The sequence below is a fragment of the Ceratosolen solmsi genome, unplaced genomic scaffold, assembly GCF_000503995.2.
Source record: "Ceratosolen solmsi marchali unplaced genomic scaffold, CerSol_1.0 scaffold10, whole genome shotgun sequence".
In the NCBI taxonomy this organism is placed as follows: domain Eukaryota; kingdom Metazoa; phylum Arthropoda; class Insecta; order Hymenoptera; family Agaonidae; genus Ceratosolen; species Ceratosolen solmsi.
The window spans coordinates 27,315,545-27,333,257 of NW_011948412.1; the positions used below are offsets into that span (position 1 = coordinate 27,315,545).

At 23.9% G+C, this 17,713-nt stretch overlaps 1 protein-coding gene across 1 annotated transcript in view; it reads left to right on the plus strand.

Annotated features, from left to right (window-relative positions):
- Window positions 1-17,480, plus strand: part of LOC105366696 (ubiquitin carboxyl-terminal hydrolase 31) — a 21,508-nt gene extending 4,028 nt beyond the window's left edge. The window contains exons 3-7 of the mRNA XM_011505225.1: window positions 13,337-13,707; window positions 14,599-15,137; window positions 15,434-15,840; window positions 16,351-16,854; window positions 17,212-17,480. Of these exons, the coding sequence (XP_011503527.1) occupies window positions 13,337-13,707; window positions 14,599-15,137; window positions 15,434-15,840; window positions 16,351-16,854; window positions 17,212-17,337 (1,947 nt within the window). The 3' untranslated portion in view covers window positions 17,338-17,480. The remainder of the gene's footprint in view (window positions 1-13,336; window positions 13,708-14,598; window positions 15,138-15,433; window positions 15,841-16,350; window positions 16,855-17,211) is intronic.
- The last annotated feature ends 233 nt before the right edge of the window (window positions 17,481-17,713 follow it).

A 17,713-nucleotide genomic window follows, 5' to 3' on the forward strand; every position in this document is an offset into this window, starting at 1 on the left:
TGCCGCCCGCCCTGGCAAATGCTCGGGAAGGAGTTAAGTGGAAGGGCTGTAGAAATATCGTGCAATTTGATGAATATATGATTTATTTTACAATTTATAATACAATTACATATTGGTGTTTTGGAACCATTTTAAGTTTAATGTGAAGATGTGATTTCTTGTAACGTTTCTTGTGATGGGTGTTTCACTACACAAGATGCTCCTTGAGATCGTGATATTGATTTTGTAAGGATCAGCAATTGATTATGCACACTCCTTATTAGTGAGTGTGATGTGCTATTGATAATAGCGCCATGTTAGTTTTGTGTTGGCTGGCAATAATTTAGGTCGCACAGACTTGTGTACTCACAGTGATACAATAGCCTTGATCTGATCCTGGGATGAGTAGTTCACCATTATTCACGCTCCAAATGGGAGTGCGTGCTTGGTTGATAAACTGTAAGAGATAAAAGTATAAATAAAAGTCTTTGTATCAAGTGGTTCCTATGAAAATAAAATGAATTCTACCGTTCTGCTGAATAGTAATTCGATGAGTATACACATAATGTATTATGTACACCTTATGTACATTATATATTTTGTGTATATTATATACATACGATAAATAGTGGCAAAGTGATTTTGCACAATATTTTTTATGCATATCATTTAAACTCAGACATAATACACAAAATATGCAGTTACGCGACACTTTTTTGGTTACGCGTACCTATATCAATGATAAGATTGATATAGGTGTCTTGCTGAAAAATTAGTGTAAAGCAAAGCGAGTCACGAGCTGCTTGCCCATCTGGCAAATTCCATTTTTTATTTTTATGCTTTTTAAGGCAAGCCTTGTACTTTTCACTTATAAAAACTGAGTATTTTTTTTAATTTAATATATATATGTTCATTGTTTTTTATTACTACTAAGATGTAAATGATTAAAATAGAGAATAACATTATATGTTTTTATATTATATATTTTTACAGGATAACAAATTATAGGAGGATATATATTTATACATGTTTCTTAAAATTTATGTGACACCAACATATCGTTTACTTTTGAAAAATTAAATTACAAAATAATTTTATTAACAAATTTAAATAAATTGGTTAATATTAATAATGCATTATTTTTAATATTGTACTAATAAATGTTTTAAATATATAACTTAAAATTAATATGCAAATTTATAAGTTATACACAGAAATTCGATTATCATTTCAACATAAAAATTTCATATTCTCTTTGAAGTTAATATTTTAGAAATAAATTTATTAAATTATATAATAAAATAAGGAACTACTTGAGTGGTGTAATAAAATAGAGTATTTTGAAAACTCAATTAATTATCTTAAGAATTATCTTAATTAATTTAGCAATTTGGTTAAGTATTAAAATAGTAGCTTTTACGTAATCTGATATTTTGCTTGATTGAATAAAGTAAATATAAAGGATACGTTGAAATTATTATATAAGTATTTAAAAACGAATATTAATTCTGATTCTTATCTTAAAGCCTTATAAGGCCTAAGGAGAGAAAATAAAGACCCAGTTTTACTCACTGACGTAGTCTTTTGAATGAATTTACAAGGCTTCTATTATATATTTATCGTGAAAAGTAACAACGAGCTTTAGTATTCATAAATATACGAGGGTGGAAGATGTTTTATTATAAACCAAAGGATTATAATGGAAAGGTCTCTGAACATTCATAATTTTTTTTTAATTTATAGATATTTTATACGTAAATATATAATATAATTATATGAATTATCTTCTATGAATATTCTTCTATTTTATTTAATGTATATATGAAAAATCGAAAATATAAGTGTGCATACTTTATCTTAAATTCATAAGTTTAATGGGAATGTAGAATAAAATATATTCTAATCTAAAGTAATATACAGTGTTCTTTAATTGAAGACTAATGACTTTAAAAACACGAATCTCCCAAAATAATTACGTCTGTCGTGTGGTATTTTCTGTCTTTGCTTAAATGTATGTTTATTAGGAATTTTAATTATAAGTTTAAGGATATTGTACTCCACTTATTAAGTATTGTAAAATTTTGTACAAAATTTTTTATGTACACTAAATTTATTTTTATTGATTAAATATTAAACATAGCCAGCTTAAAAAATGTTGGATACTATATTATTAAGTTTCCAGGACTAGTACTAAAATTTAATAGTAATTGAGCACTTCATTTAGATACTTCAATTTACATGATCGCCTATAATATTTGTTATTTTTTATCTGAATGATAAATAATTGAGAGAAACATACTTATTGGATTTATCTGATCGAAATATCTATAATTCATGTAAACTGTAACTAGAAACATTTTTCCCAATTAACAACGAGCTCTGGCGCTAAGTCACTAAGTTGAGCTATCTCTATACTAGCATACAAATACGAAATATACATTACTAATTTCATTATCTATTAGAGTAAGATGAATTATTATAATTATTTATAAAGGTTCGTCTTAAAATAAAAAAATTAAAATAAATACTGTTCGATTATGTAGTTGTTGAAAATATATATAATCTTTAAGTATTAATATTATTGATCTTGCCATTTTCCTTACTGTTTAATTAAATAAAAATGAATAAAATACTGTTGTTAAATAAAGTGTAATCAATTTAAATTTACTCTTTGTAATTTTACTATGAATTATTCAGTTATTTATTTTTTATTTGCATATATTTGTAATATTCTGAACATTGATAGAGATAACTATATTTTCTATATCATTTTTATAATGAATGTCTATAAAAATTATTTTCCAAATATTTTCTAATTTCACTTTTCTTCTAAAAAATTTAAATTATTTTATTTGAAATATTTAAAGACTAATTTTTATAATTTGGCTAGATTATATTTAACATTAGAAATAATATTTCTACATTATACCGATCTATATCCACATTTGGCATTGAAGCACTTGTGTTTAAAAAATTAAAGTTTAAAATTTCTTAGAACTTCTGTCAAATAATTAATAATATTATTCAAACTAAAATTAATTCTTATATATTATAAATAAAAATTTATTTTTAGTCATAATTAAATTTTGTGAAAATGAAAAAAATAATTGAGTAATTAACCAATAGAAAAAGGAATATAAGAGAAGTCAACCAACCTATTTGTATAATTTTCTGTAAATGACGTATAAAATTGAATTAAAAACGAATTTTATTTAAATATGAAAACGATTGAGAATAATTAGTAAAATATACTGAATAATATACATTAACAGATTCATAGTTCTGCGACGTGTTTTTTTACGAATAAATTATTTTTTAATAAAATTCTATCAATTACGATTATAATATGTATTCTACTTTTAATATATTATATAGTAAAAAATATATGTAAATTTATAATCTATATTATAGAATTAATAAAAAAAAAATTTGTTATACATAAACGCTACTTATACCGAACCAATTATTTTAAATACAAATAAAATGATATATTATAAATTTAGTATAATTTTTTAATAAATGTAATAAATTTTTATTTTTAATTTATATAATATTTTGAATAATGATAAATCTAATATTGAAGTTTTATTTATAAAAAACTATTATCTAATTAATGTTTCAAAATTATATATTATATATTATTTGGTTTAATTAAATTTAGAAAGTCAGTGAAAATTTTCAACACTTTCGCATAGAAAAGCTGATTTTTAAATTAGTTTTAAAGAAGAAAAATGGATTACATAGCTTCTGTTCTTTCTTACCAAACGAGAGAAAAATTATACGAATAAATAATTTCAAACGTTAGTTGTTCAGAGTATTTATTTATTTTTATATTATTAGTGCGTATATTTCTCATTATTTTCGCATAATAATGAAGCATGTTAAAACAGTCCATGTAATAATTACTAAATTTTATTGAGAACACGAAATTCATTTCGTTACAGGATTTCTATAAATTTATTTGAACTTACAGTAATAATTATAATTGGAATGTATTTCTAAAATATTTACATATTTATATAAATTAAAAATTATTATTAATTATATAAATTATTTGATTGATTTCCGCTAAACTCTTTCCTTCATATTATATAAAGTGTTTATTATTTCAAATATTAGTATTCTTATCTTTCAAGTTTTATATTATATGTATGCTATTATATATAATTATCTTATTCAAAGCCCTCTCACTCTTTCTCTCTTTCTCCCTGTATATATATTTAATATATAATGATATCAATATTGTAATAATGTATTAAACGCCAATAAATATTGTTAAAAATTATAATAAAATTTCAGAAGCTAAATTAAACCAGACAATTAAAGTAATTAATAAAATTTAATTAAAACATAATACTATGAATTGTTTATTAATTTATAATTACAATTCAAATGATAATAAAATATATTTTATATTATAATTGGATGTTAAATATTTGTAATACCTACGAAATGATAATTGAATATACAAATACTTTAATAAAAATAATATATTTTCTGTAATGAATTTAAATTACTAAAATATATACAATAATATATCGATTAATTTTATGAACAAGTTTTTCAAATATTTTAAATGATAGTATTTTGTTAATAAAAATATTAATAAATACATTTTAAATATAATGGTTTAAAAATATATATATTTACGAAATTTACAAATAAAATCATATTAAGAGTATGATGAGAAAGCACACTTTCAGTTTTTTTTTAAAACCCGAATTTTTCTTTTCCATCTTTTTAATTATGAATTATTTATAAATAAGGCTGACAAAAGTAAAGTAGAACGTCAGGAAAAGTACGATAATGTACCACTTATCACGTTAAAACGATTAGATAAGAACTTTTTGTTTGATGATATTGTGCATTTTTATTTAGTGTATTTAATAAAAGTAGGTGTTAATTAAGAATTGTAATTTAATTTATTATGTAATGGAGTTTCGATATTGTATATATACAGTATACTTTTATATAACCTTTTTTTTCATTTTAGAATCAAAATACAACGTATTTCAGTATAAAATAGTTTATAAAATAACTAATTAATAAATATAATTACATAATATAAATATAATTAATTTATATTTAATATATTAGAATAAAATGTTAAAAAATAATATTTTATATAACAATAAAAATCTTACTTATTTTACCTAATAATATGTAATTGTACATTGATTTTCAAATAATTCTGTATTAAAATCAAAATTGATATTAATTTATTTATATATGGAGGAATTTTTTGTAAGCAATTTTTTTTATTATGAGTTACAGTAAGTTACCGACAATTTTTATAATTCAAATATATTTTGACAAATTGATAATTTTACAGTAAATTTAGAACAAGAAGTTTTCAAATTGTATTTGAATAGACAAGCAAATAGTTTCTGCATTGCATTGATATGTGATAGTTCTTCGAATTATTCAATAATACATTCAATATTTTATAAACTTGTTTACACATTACAATTATTTAAAAAAACTTAATAATTTTTTCATGTATTTAAATTAAAAAAATAACGATGACAAAATTACATAATTTTGAACTGTAGGTATATATTAAATATTTACATTGCATAATTGGTTTAAATTAATTAAAAATATAAATATTAGTTTGAAACCACTATATTTAGTGTATTTTTCTGTTCCTGAAATGAATATAAAGAAATGGACAATACGAATGAAAGAGCAAGGTGAAAAATAAGTATGATAGGGAACTTAAGAGAAAGAGAAAGATAGATTTTTAACAAAATTGGAAAAGATTTTTTAAATTTAAATGGTTTTCACAAGATATTAATTTGCTTTGAATATGTTTATTTCGTTCATATTAATTCGTTACTTTAAAGGAGTATATATTCTTTTATACTTTCTTAAGTTTCAATGGTTTCTGTCTGGGATTCGACTAAAAACTTTGAAAAAGATTCTAAAAAAAAAGATTGCTGGCAAGTGGAAGACGAAGGCCCATTTATTCAATATTAACACACAGCGTATCTGGTCGGTTTTTCTCTTTCTGCATAGTCCACTTACACATGGATATAATGTTTAGATGGTGTTGGGAATCTGTGAGATCCTTTCGGTATTTTTCACGTGGCGATGGTATGTACTACCTGCAGCAGTAGGAGGTGTAAATCTCTGGTACTTCTTTGAGTGGTGCCACGTGTTGGTAACGTTTCAATATCTGCCCTTATAGCCGTGACGTATATTACACTTGTGGCCGTTCACGGGACCTTCGCGGTATAATAAATACTATGCAGAGCCGCGCGAGGCTGGCGCTCTTGTGCCTTCAATATATGGTTTTCCTTTAATTATATTCACAGAAATTCAAATCTTACCTAATTCTGTCATGAGTGTGTAGGTGGTGCGCTTCTATATTAATATTAACTATTGAATTACAATTAACACTCGTGATTGCTTAGATATAGCGCATTTTAATCGTTATAAATTCTTATGGTTTCATTGTTGGGTTGATAGATTATTATTGCAGAGTTTGGCAGAAGTATGTGCGTATATTATAAACTAATTGACTGGTATGTGGAGAAGTTTAGTGGTTGTGTGGTTAATAACTGGTAGCTGATGGGTTGAGAAATACTGTGAACGATTGGTAAATTTACAGTGAACCCCGATGCGTGGCAGCTTGCAGCTGGCAGCGGTGCTCGGGCTTGTTGCTAGGCCGAAAGTCTTGATGACGTCAGAACGAAGCTACAGAATATTCGAGAAGTCTAGAAGGACACTGCTTTGGAAGGTTCGCGAATTGTCAATAGTCGTTGTTATGCGGAAATATTGCAGAACGCTAGACAATAAGGCGTAGACTATTTAAGAATTCGCAGAATCAATGTTTACAAACAGTAGCGTCCGAGAGCTTGTACTTTTCCCATTTTTAAATTCTTCGAAGTTGCTCCAATCCCGAACAGTTTCCAAATAACTTAACTTGTAATTCTTTATATTATAATACGTCACATTAAAAAATGTTTATAAAATTAAAGTTTATATATTTTAACATAATTTATATGTAAACTTTAACATACCAAACTTATTATTGGAATTTCTTTGTATATATATATATATATATATTTGTATGTACATATTATATTCATATATATATATTGTGCTGTGATACAAAACTGACATATGTATCTAAGAATCTAGTATATCGCAGAGTATTTATTCATATTTTTTCACTTCGTAAAATATTTATAGCTTCGGGCGTATTTTCAGTATCAAAACTTGCCATTTCGAACATCTATTTAATGCTTGAAATTTTCTCATTGGACATTGATTTCAATCATTCATTTTAATTATACTAATAATATTTATTTCAATAATGATGTTCATATATTTTTATGTTTACTATTTGGTCAATAGAATTATTGTAATAGAATAATATTATATATATATATATATATATATATATATATATTTAAAAAGTTAAGCTATTCATGTTTTTACGCAATAAATGATTGTGACAAATGTTAATTTTTTATTCCTTTTTTTTTATTCGTAAATATATTAATTTTATTCAAAGTTAAAAAAAATATTATCGAACTAAAATTTGAAACTTCAAAGTGATTAAATGTCATTATCCTTGAATATTTTTACTCATATATTTACAAAATATTACAGTTTGGATTCTCATATTTTTTAAAATTTTTATTGTTTTTATTTAATATTAAATCTATAATTTAATTCTAAAAATTATTAATAATCCTTAATGTTGTAGTAAAAATATATTAAAGTTATTTTCTGTAATATTTCAACAAATAACGAGTAAAGTAGATTTTAATTGGAATAAAAATTTTAGAAAATTATATTGTATACAAACTAAATTGTTAATAGATGATGCATATATAAGATATAAAATATATAATATACATTTGATTTTTTTTACTTAATTTGGTTAATTTTTTGTTGAAAAAATTAAATTGAATGTTACTAATATTTATGAACTCGTGTTGTATTTATTAACTTTCGATATTATTTGTCTCAAGTTATCTTTTAAATTTAGAATTTAGTTATTTAACTTTTATAGTATTAAGTTTTAAACAGAATGTGATTCCGGTAGATAATAAAGGATTTGAATGAAATATTCATAAAAGGTAAATATAAATGTTTCATGGTAAATTGTGTAGTTAATAACAATTTCAATTTATATAAATTTACTGAAAAAAAAATTTTTTACATAATAATATTTGCAATTTTTTACTAAATTATACAATGAAAAATTCTGAATTGGTATTATATACTCGTATGTATTAAAAAAAGTTCATTCATATTATATATAATTAAATTTATTTTATTAGTTACAAAGAATCGTTGCAATTCTACACAATTGCACTCAATTTCTTAGAATTTATTAAATTTGTTAAAAAAGAGTATTAATTTTTTTTTTAATTATAATTTCCGTAATAACAATTTTTTTAATTTAGAAATATACACATGCAATGAATATCGATAAAATAATGTTTAAAATTGAAATAGGCGTTACAAAAATTTAAATATAAATCAATTTAATTATCAAATAAAAAAGCAAAGCGATATCAGACCATATTTAAGCAGAACTTATAAAATAAAAGTCTCACTTTAATATAAAATACATCTAATTATGGATAGAAGGTTGTTATGATAGAAAATAAGATTAAAAAATGAGTGAAAATAAAAAATAATTGAAAATGAAGAGAGTATAGAATTGATAAAAATTGATATAATGATTTAGAATTGTTACATGAATGATAATTTGATCATTAATTTTATTAACATTTAATAATTTACTATCACAATGTTATATATAATTTTTTTTATTTGTTGTCTTTAAAATGTGTTATTAGATAAGTTTAGATATTTATGGTGAAAAAACGATAACTATCGTGGTAAGTGGAAAGTACTAACATTGAAAAGGTTATGTATAATAGAAGATTTTTTAAATATTCTATGTGATATCAACGCGTTACTAAACCAGCTGTAGTAAATTCCTTTTGCTGCACCTATGTTTGACCTGACAGAATTTCACAGATTACTTTAAAATTATGTTCAGTTAATAAAATAAAATATATTTTTATTTACTTTTTAATATATTATAAAATACCTGTTAATGTAAAAAGTTAAATAGTTTCATAGGAACTTGTTTATAATTCTTTATATAAACATATATGGATTATATATAATGAAGATAAATTTGCTGTATTCATAGTATTTATTTTCTTAAATCAAGAATATTTATATTATTATCTTTAATTTAATAATACAATCGTGTTGATTTTATTGCCTATTTTAGATATAATTATTTACATTATATGTAAAATATACTAAATAAGACTTAGCTTATCTTTAACGTGGTTTTTAAGAAGTAAGAGAATAAAATTGAAATATTAGTGACACCTCAGAATAAATAAAAATATATAACAATTCAATTTTCTAGCTATTATTATGTTATTTTTAATATATTTATCATATGGATTATATTTTTAAATGCGTGAATTTGTAATAAAGATCCTTTACAATTTAATTTATAAAAATTAATTATATGTACATAATTACTATATAATTAATTTAACAAAATTTGTACTGAGTCAAATTTTTAATGTTTGTAGTTTATTCTAAATTGTACATGCTTTCACACTGTCAGCATTAAATATAGATATAATGGTGTGAAAATATAAAAATCGAACTTGTTATTTGCGCCGTAAGCAAATTTTCTTACTCTGTCCGATGTCTATAATACAATTTGTTACTGCGAGTGCATGAAACTACTATCGATATTAGGAAATACAATTTCGTTGCGCTTTACTACAATCCCAGTGTACATTTCTTTCGGCAAATCACGGAGAATACCTGTTGTTATGTTGACACTTGTGTTGCTGAATACTTGTCTTTTAAGAAATGTACGCTGTTTGCTTCTTTAAAATTTTATATAAATTTGAAATGGTATTAAATATTTAAATAAATAAAATACATATTTATTGAATATTTAAATGAATTTTAAAAAAGTTTAATTTATTTAATTGTATTTTATTTAACATGAATATTTTTGTTTGCATACCACTAACTTAGAAACTTTTAATTAATAAATTTAGTTCATTGCCATTAAATTTGATAGTTTTTAAAATAAATTTAGTGCATTGACCCATTAAATTTGATAGCAAATAGGAATGATCAAGGTTGTGAATTTAATATCTTAACGTACATTAATATTATGCAGTCAAATCAGAAAGTAAAAGGACTTTAAAATGTAATGTTGTTTTTAATTTTTACATAATTCAGTAAATCATAATATTAATTTTGTTAACTTCATGGATGTTTTTAATGGGTCACATAAAGTTTATATTGAATTTCTTTTGTTCATATTTCTAAAAGTCGATAGATATACATAATTTAATAGTAATTTCTTTAATTTTTAAATTAAGAATTAGGCATGAAATTAACTTATGTATGTGTTAATAAATAGATAAGAACCTAAAGTTTAATTCTTAAATATTTTTAAATAGTCAATAAATAATTTTGAAACTTAATAATTTTTTTTTTAAATGTTAATTATTTTATACGACAAAAATCTAGGCTTGCATGGTTTGGTTTTCAAAATAAATTTTTGTTAAATTTAGGATTTTAATTACATTTTAAAAGAAGTTCAATTTTTAAATATTTATAATTATTGTAATAATAAAATGTTTTCTTTTGTGAGAACAAACAAAATTTTTTAACATTAAAAAAAATAATACTATAGTTATTAATTAAATTAATTATTTTCTTACATAAAATTCTTTTCGGGATTTATTTACTTTAAAAGTAACTCTATTAGATGTTAAAATTAGCTGTTATAATATTATTTTATATTTTTTAGTCATTTTAGTCATTGGATGAAAAAAAACATTGTAAGTATATGGTAATATAGTATTTGTTATATATAGCCACAGAATCTAAATCGAGTGATGCACTAATGTATAATAAAATGGATATAAATATATATATATATATATATATATATATATATATATATAAATTGTTAGTTCAAGGTTACCTTGATAAAAAGGCATTTTACTTTTTCTAAAGAAACATTAGATTTGTTTAATGTTACATTGTAGGAAATTTATTATTTTAGAATTTTTAAATATTCTTCGTTTTTTGCAAATTATATCGTAAATATCATTCGTTTTCTAATAAATTTAGTTATTTTTATTTTAAATTTAGTTTATATTACTTATATATATTCTAAAAATTTTAAGTTAATATTCTGATGTTGATTTTAATAAAAAATTATTTGCATGTACGTAATTATAATATGTATATTACAACTATCTATTACTATGTAATTACTATTATAATATATATGGATATAATTTCTTTTAATCTTCTCATTTCATTTATCACTACATTTTAGTACAATGAAAAATAAAATTGTATACATTTAACCTTGTATTTATAACTTTTTTGAAGTTGTATTTTGAAATAATTTATTAATTATATTTATTACATCATAAATTGAAAAATATCTGATTTATGTTACTGTACCGAAAAACATAATAAGATTAGCATTTATAACTTCTTCTGTTACCTGCAAATTAAGTTTTCAATTTTAAAGCTAATAACTTCTCAACATTCAATAGATGTAAATAGATTTGAACTATATTAATCCTTGTTTTAACTATGTAACTTATAGATGTAAATATAGTTTAAAATTATTATAATACGCTTTTTTTCACTTGTACGAGGAATTGCAATAATACGTATTATTACAAGTTGTCTTGTGTATATAAGTAACCGATCATTTTAATATTTTGTTGCCATGTTTTTATTTTTACTTTTTATACATAATAATTTTCTAATAAATAGTAACTTATATTTAGATGATAAAAAAATGTACTTAATGCTTTACATATTCTTTCACTTAGATAATACATAAGTAAAGATTGTTTTAGACAATTATATTTCTTTTTATCGCCGAAAAAAAAACTAAAACTTCATCTTTGTACATAAAATAAATATGAATAAATTATTAAAGCATCCACCGATTTGAATATTTTGTAATAGCATTGAAATAAATATTTCAATGTTAAAGAGTTATTGGAAAAATTACGTTGAATAAATTTTACATTTATGATAATTCGATTACTAATAATATAATAAATCGTAATAAGACTTTTGTTTGTTACTCTTTTAAAATTTGTTGAATATTTAAAAGTATTTAATATATATTGTAGGGAATATTTTCTTCCTGATAATTTAGAACTTCGTAGTAATCGCAGAAAAATAATTCTACATCTAAGAAATATTTTTAAAAACTTTTAATGAATTAAAGAAGTACATTTTAACATTTTTTATAAAAAGAAAAAATAATATAGATACAGTTACAAAAAAAATAATAAAGAAATTTATAAGAAAAGTAATACTTTAATTTTACAACATATTATAAATGATAAGGATTCGTAATATAAGTATAAATGTCAAAATGAAAATATATTTACTATAAAAGAATTTCGTAAAATTTATAAACTTTATTGCTTTTTTTATCATAATGATATTATTTCATATAATTTTTTAAAAACATTCTTGCAAAATCACATTGCTAAAATGATGGTTTAAGGAATCCGATATTATATTTAATTTCTTTTACTATAGATTTTTCTTATAGGATTCTTAAAAAATGTAAAAAATAGGATATTCCAGTACACTTCTATACTTTCACACATGATTAGAATAGGTACACAATTTGTGTAATATATACGAATAGACACTAATGAATAAATAAGAATATTATTAAAAGTTTATATCTATATAATAAAAACAATATACACTTAAAAACATTTATGAAATAATATATCTGAAATATTTGCTTCATTATATTTACTTTTGTTTTGATATGTATTTAATTTAAAGTTATGAATCATGTATCCTATAATTTTGATTTTTATAATTATTAATGTTTATATATATATAAAAAAAAAACTTAGTCATAAATATTTGAAGATTTAAAAAAAGCGATATTTTACAATTCATTGATATCAAATTGAGTTAAAATATAATAATTTATTGTTACTTATATTTTATTAGTTAATGGTTCATAAAAAATATATTAAATTCTGTATTTAATAATGGCTCGATAGTATTTGATTTAATCAAAAAGTTTGATAATTTAATATTCAAGAAAATTTAGTAATTAGTAAATGTGACTAATTTATATAAGAAATAATGTCATTCGACTTTTAGAAATAAAGAATATTTATTTTGTGTTCATCAAAAAAATAAACCGATTAAAATAGTAATTAAAGAATCGTACATACGATGAAAGATAATGTAAATCAAGTAAAAAATATTAAACATTTTAATTTTCAAATTAGTTAAAAGTAAATGTGAATTTTAACTTGTACAGAATTCATTTAACCGCCCGGATATCGTCGCAGCGGAAACTTTAGCAAATCACGAGAGGTGTAATAATTCGTTCGTTCATGAGGTGTTCCGGGCACACTTCCGCTCAAGCCTGACGTGTCCGCGTTGTCAAAAGCAATCCAACACATTCGATCCGTTTCTATGTGTCTCTGTACCCGTACCCCAGAGACATAGGCAAATAAATCTTTTCGTGAACGTCCTCTACACTTCGCAGCAGCCACGCCAAGTACGTATCGGTGTCAGCGTTAATCAATCCGGTAATGTCAAAGAGCTCAGGGAAATACTGGCCAGCGACACTGGTATCGATGACAATCATATGCTACTCATTGAAATTCATGATGAAGGCTTTCATAGGTGAGTCTGATTAATGCTGTATTAATAATTATAATAATATTTCCGACATTAGTACTATTGTGTATTGTACATATACTGGATAAATTATCAAAAAAGTAAAAATTTTACCTTCTATAATAAAATAATTTGAAAAATATCCTTGGAAATTTTATAAATAATTTTAATTTTAATCATAAATTGCCCTTCTGTAGCCTTTTTTTTAATAAATGGCAACTAATCTCAATTAATGATACTGAATGGACAGTTATTAACTTCAACTTCCTACAAATTTTTTTTTTATGAAATGACATTTAATTATCTATCTTTTAATTTAACCTAATTCTTATCTTGTTAGTATAGAAAATAATAATTTTTATATTTTTATGAATTTTCATAGCTTTTCCATAAACAAGATTTTGCTATTTGTGTTTAATTATTGAATTTTAATGGATTTACAACCTTTTATAATTTAAATATAAATGAATAGAGTTAACATACCCATTAAGATCATATATTTATATATACTATGTATTACAATAATTTATTATCTTTTTTTAATTTTCACCCAATGATTTAAGTTAACAGTTGAATCATAAAATAACTTAGCTTAAAAAGGATTTTTCGATTTTCAAGTATAATGATATTCTAATATTAATTTGGGGGTAAAATAAAAATAAAATGTTAAAATAGATCATTAAAAGAAATACCATTTGATTGAATTTATTCGATCCAATCCTAAAGCTCTCATTTTTAATTTATTATAGAAATCTATTTCGAAATTTAATATTCATTCATAATAATAGCAAATTTCTTCAATTTTTTTTGTATGGGATTTATCTTTATATACATATTTTGTGGTTCTGGAAGCCACAAAACAAGATAAAGTTTTACATGTATAATATTCCAATGTAGAACATTCTCGGATTGTCAACCATTGTCAGCCATCAGCGAAAATGATCCACTTTACTGCATTGAACTACCTCAACTGAAAGAGCCTACAGAGCAAGCTTACATACTCCTCGTTTGGATCAACATACTTGTAAGGGGTGAAATGCGCGAGCGCTTTGGTAGTCCCTCCACGATGCAGATTTCACGAGAGACTTCTTATGAGGACCTTCAAAAGCTCTTACTCAAAGAGATGCATGCAACCTTGACGGACGATGTACTTACTGCTAGTCAAAGTCCAGGTCTCTTCAACATTAGGGTGGCCGACCCAGCAGCTACACCCGCTCAAGACGAGCATCCTTGCATTGATCCCTGCATTGAGCATCCGCTTTACACGGAGCAGATCGAGCAAGCACTTGCCATTTGCGCTGAAGACTCTGGACCACAGCATGTAAAACTTATTCTTGAATGGGATGAAACTAACAAATGCAACATTATACAGGACGATTCTGACCAACTCGAAGAACATGCCAGCGTCAAACAGCTTAAGAATAATTGCGAATCAGGTAAATGCATACAAACTTCTTTTTATCTTACATTTTTTTTTCTATTCGTTTATATATATATATATATAAGTGTGTGTGTGTTTTTTAGATTAATCTTATTAAATTTTGTAGTAATTGTATCTAATACTAAATATCCAACAGGAAATATTATTTAGAAATTATTAATTTAAATATTTTTTATTTGTTAAAGTCCCATATAATGGTTTTTTTATTAAATTTAATACTCTTATTTCTTACATCTTCGATATTGGTCAAAGCACAAATTCATTTACACTATTCTTTTTCAATTTATACAGGTGGTACAGTCACTCTCGAAGAGTGCTTTGATTTGTACACGAGAGCCGAGACATTAGGTGTAGAGGACGCTTGGCACTGTCCAAACTGCAACAGAAAACAGGAAGTAGTAAAGAAACTTGGACTGTGGTCTTTACCCGCTATTTTAGTCATACATTTGAAAAGATTTCGACAGCAATCCAAGCAAAGATCGACGTCAAAGTTAACGATGCTCGTTGATTTTCCGCTTTACGGCTTTGATATGACACCACATCTGGCACACAACGGCGTTCAAACGACCCATCAAGTTTCAACTCGAGGAGGATTGAGTTTGTCACGTCTGAAAAAACCCCGACCCAACATACCCAAATATGATGAGAATGAGTATGATTTGTATGCCATCTGTAATCATCACGGACAAGACCTTCAAGTGAGCTATTGAAGTTATTATAAATTTTGTTATACATTTAAAATGTTATTATAAACTTATATGGCTATGTTAATATTCAAACATTGTTTCATTTTCATTTGTCTTAAAAAACTTCAAATTTTATTATTTATATTATAACATTATTTGTTTTTATTTAATCACATAAAATATAAGATTTTTAAAGAATATTCATTTTTAAACACGGGGTTGTATTTATATGTTATTTTGAATATTTATTGCATATTTCATATTTAGTAGTCAATTAAATCCAATTTAATGAGTAGATTACGAAAGATTACTAATTTTAAATATTATTTATATTTTTTATTAAAAATATAATTTTCACTGTATATCCAATGGTTTAATTATCAACATAAAAAATCAATTTAAGATTTTTACACTTTACTACTATGAATTGGAAAATAAAATAAAAAAAATAATTATTTAAATACACACTTTAATCAAATGGATGTGAATTGTTGATAATGAAAATACTGGATCACTCAATAGGGTGGACATTACACAGCATTTTGCCGCAACCCTTATGATACTCAATGGTACTGCTTTGATGATACGCGGGTCGAGGCTGTAAATGATACGAATTTGGTGACCAATGCCGCCTATATTCTATTCTATCAGAAACGAGGACAGGCGAATAACTCTTCCACCGGTAACTCATCTGCTGCTTCAACCTCGTCTGCGAGTTCAAGCCTTGACCACTGGGTTTCTCAAATGCCACCTTTTTATTTCAACAATAAAAACAGCAATTTGAGTCACATCGATTCCAGCCTCGTAGAAATTGATGGCAACAAGAAGAGCCAGAGCCAAGAAACACTGTGTCAAGAAAAAATGATTGAGGAGAAGAATCTCAATAACTTTAACAGAGGTTGCAAAAATTTTTCGACATTGCAGCCGATGAAGCGAAATACTACAACAGAATTTGACAAGAGGGCTCTAACGTCCCCATCTATGGGAGGAATACAATACGAGGATATTAATTCGCTATTTTACATAGTACGTTTTTAGTTTGTATTTTTTAATTTCTTTATATTGAAAGGATTGTCATCTTTTTAGAATATAGCTTTTAGAAAATAGCTTTCACATTTCCATTTCAACTTTATTAATTTATGACTTTTAAATGAATTATGAATACGTATTTTGATTTAAAGAATATATTATATCTAGAGCAACAAACTTGACTATATCTTATATGCAATAATTTATAATTACATTTGAAATATATGAATTATTTTATTATTAAATTAGATTCTATAAAAATGAATAAATTTATTTTTAATCGTTTATCACAAATATTTTGTTTAAAATTCATATAAATTGAATGTAATACTTTATATATTTTTTTATTTACAGACGTCGCCAGAGCCACTAAGGAAATCACCCGTGATAACTTTGTCACCACATACGGCACCTATATTGTTGCAAAACAGTATAATGAATCATCAGGACACGCCAGTCATTCATGAATCAACGTTGTAATATAAGATAGAAGGTCAAGATTGTTGACCTATAAGATAGTTGTATTATAATTCCAGCAATAAGTCATACCTTGAAGTTTATAGTGCCTGGATTAAATGTGTAATGTTTCTGTGCATGCAACGACAGTGATTTTGCGTGGACGATTCAACTTTTATATTAGTTGTTAGTCAAAATTTAATGCCCCTTCCTCTGTTTTCTTTTATTTTTTCTATATCTCTTCTTCTCTCTCGTATCGAGAGTATAGGATTCTATTACTTTAAAGAAACTACATTACGTGGAGAAAACATGTCACTTATTATATGAGATAAGTAATTCTTGGCTAGTTATGTTTTATCCATAGAAGAATCAATAAAGAATTCCAAAGTTTTCTTTTTTG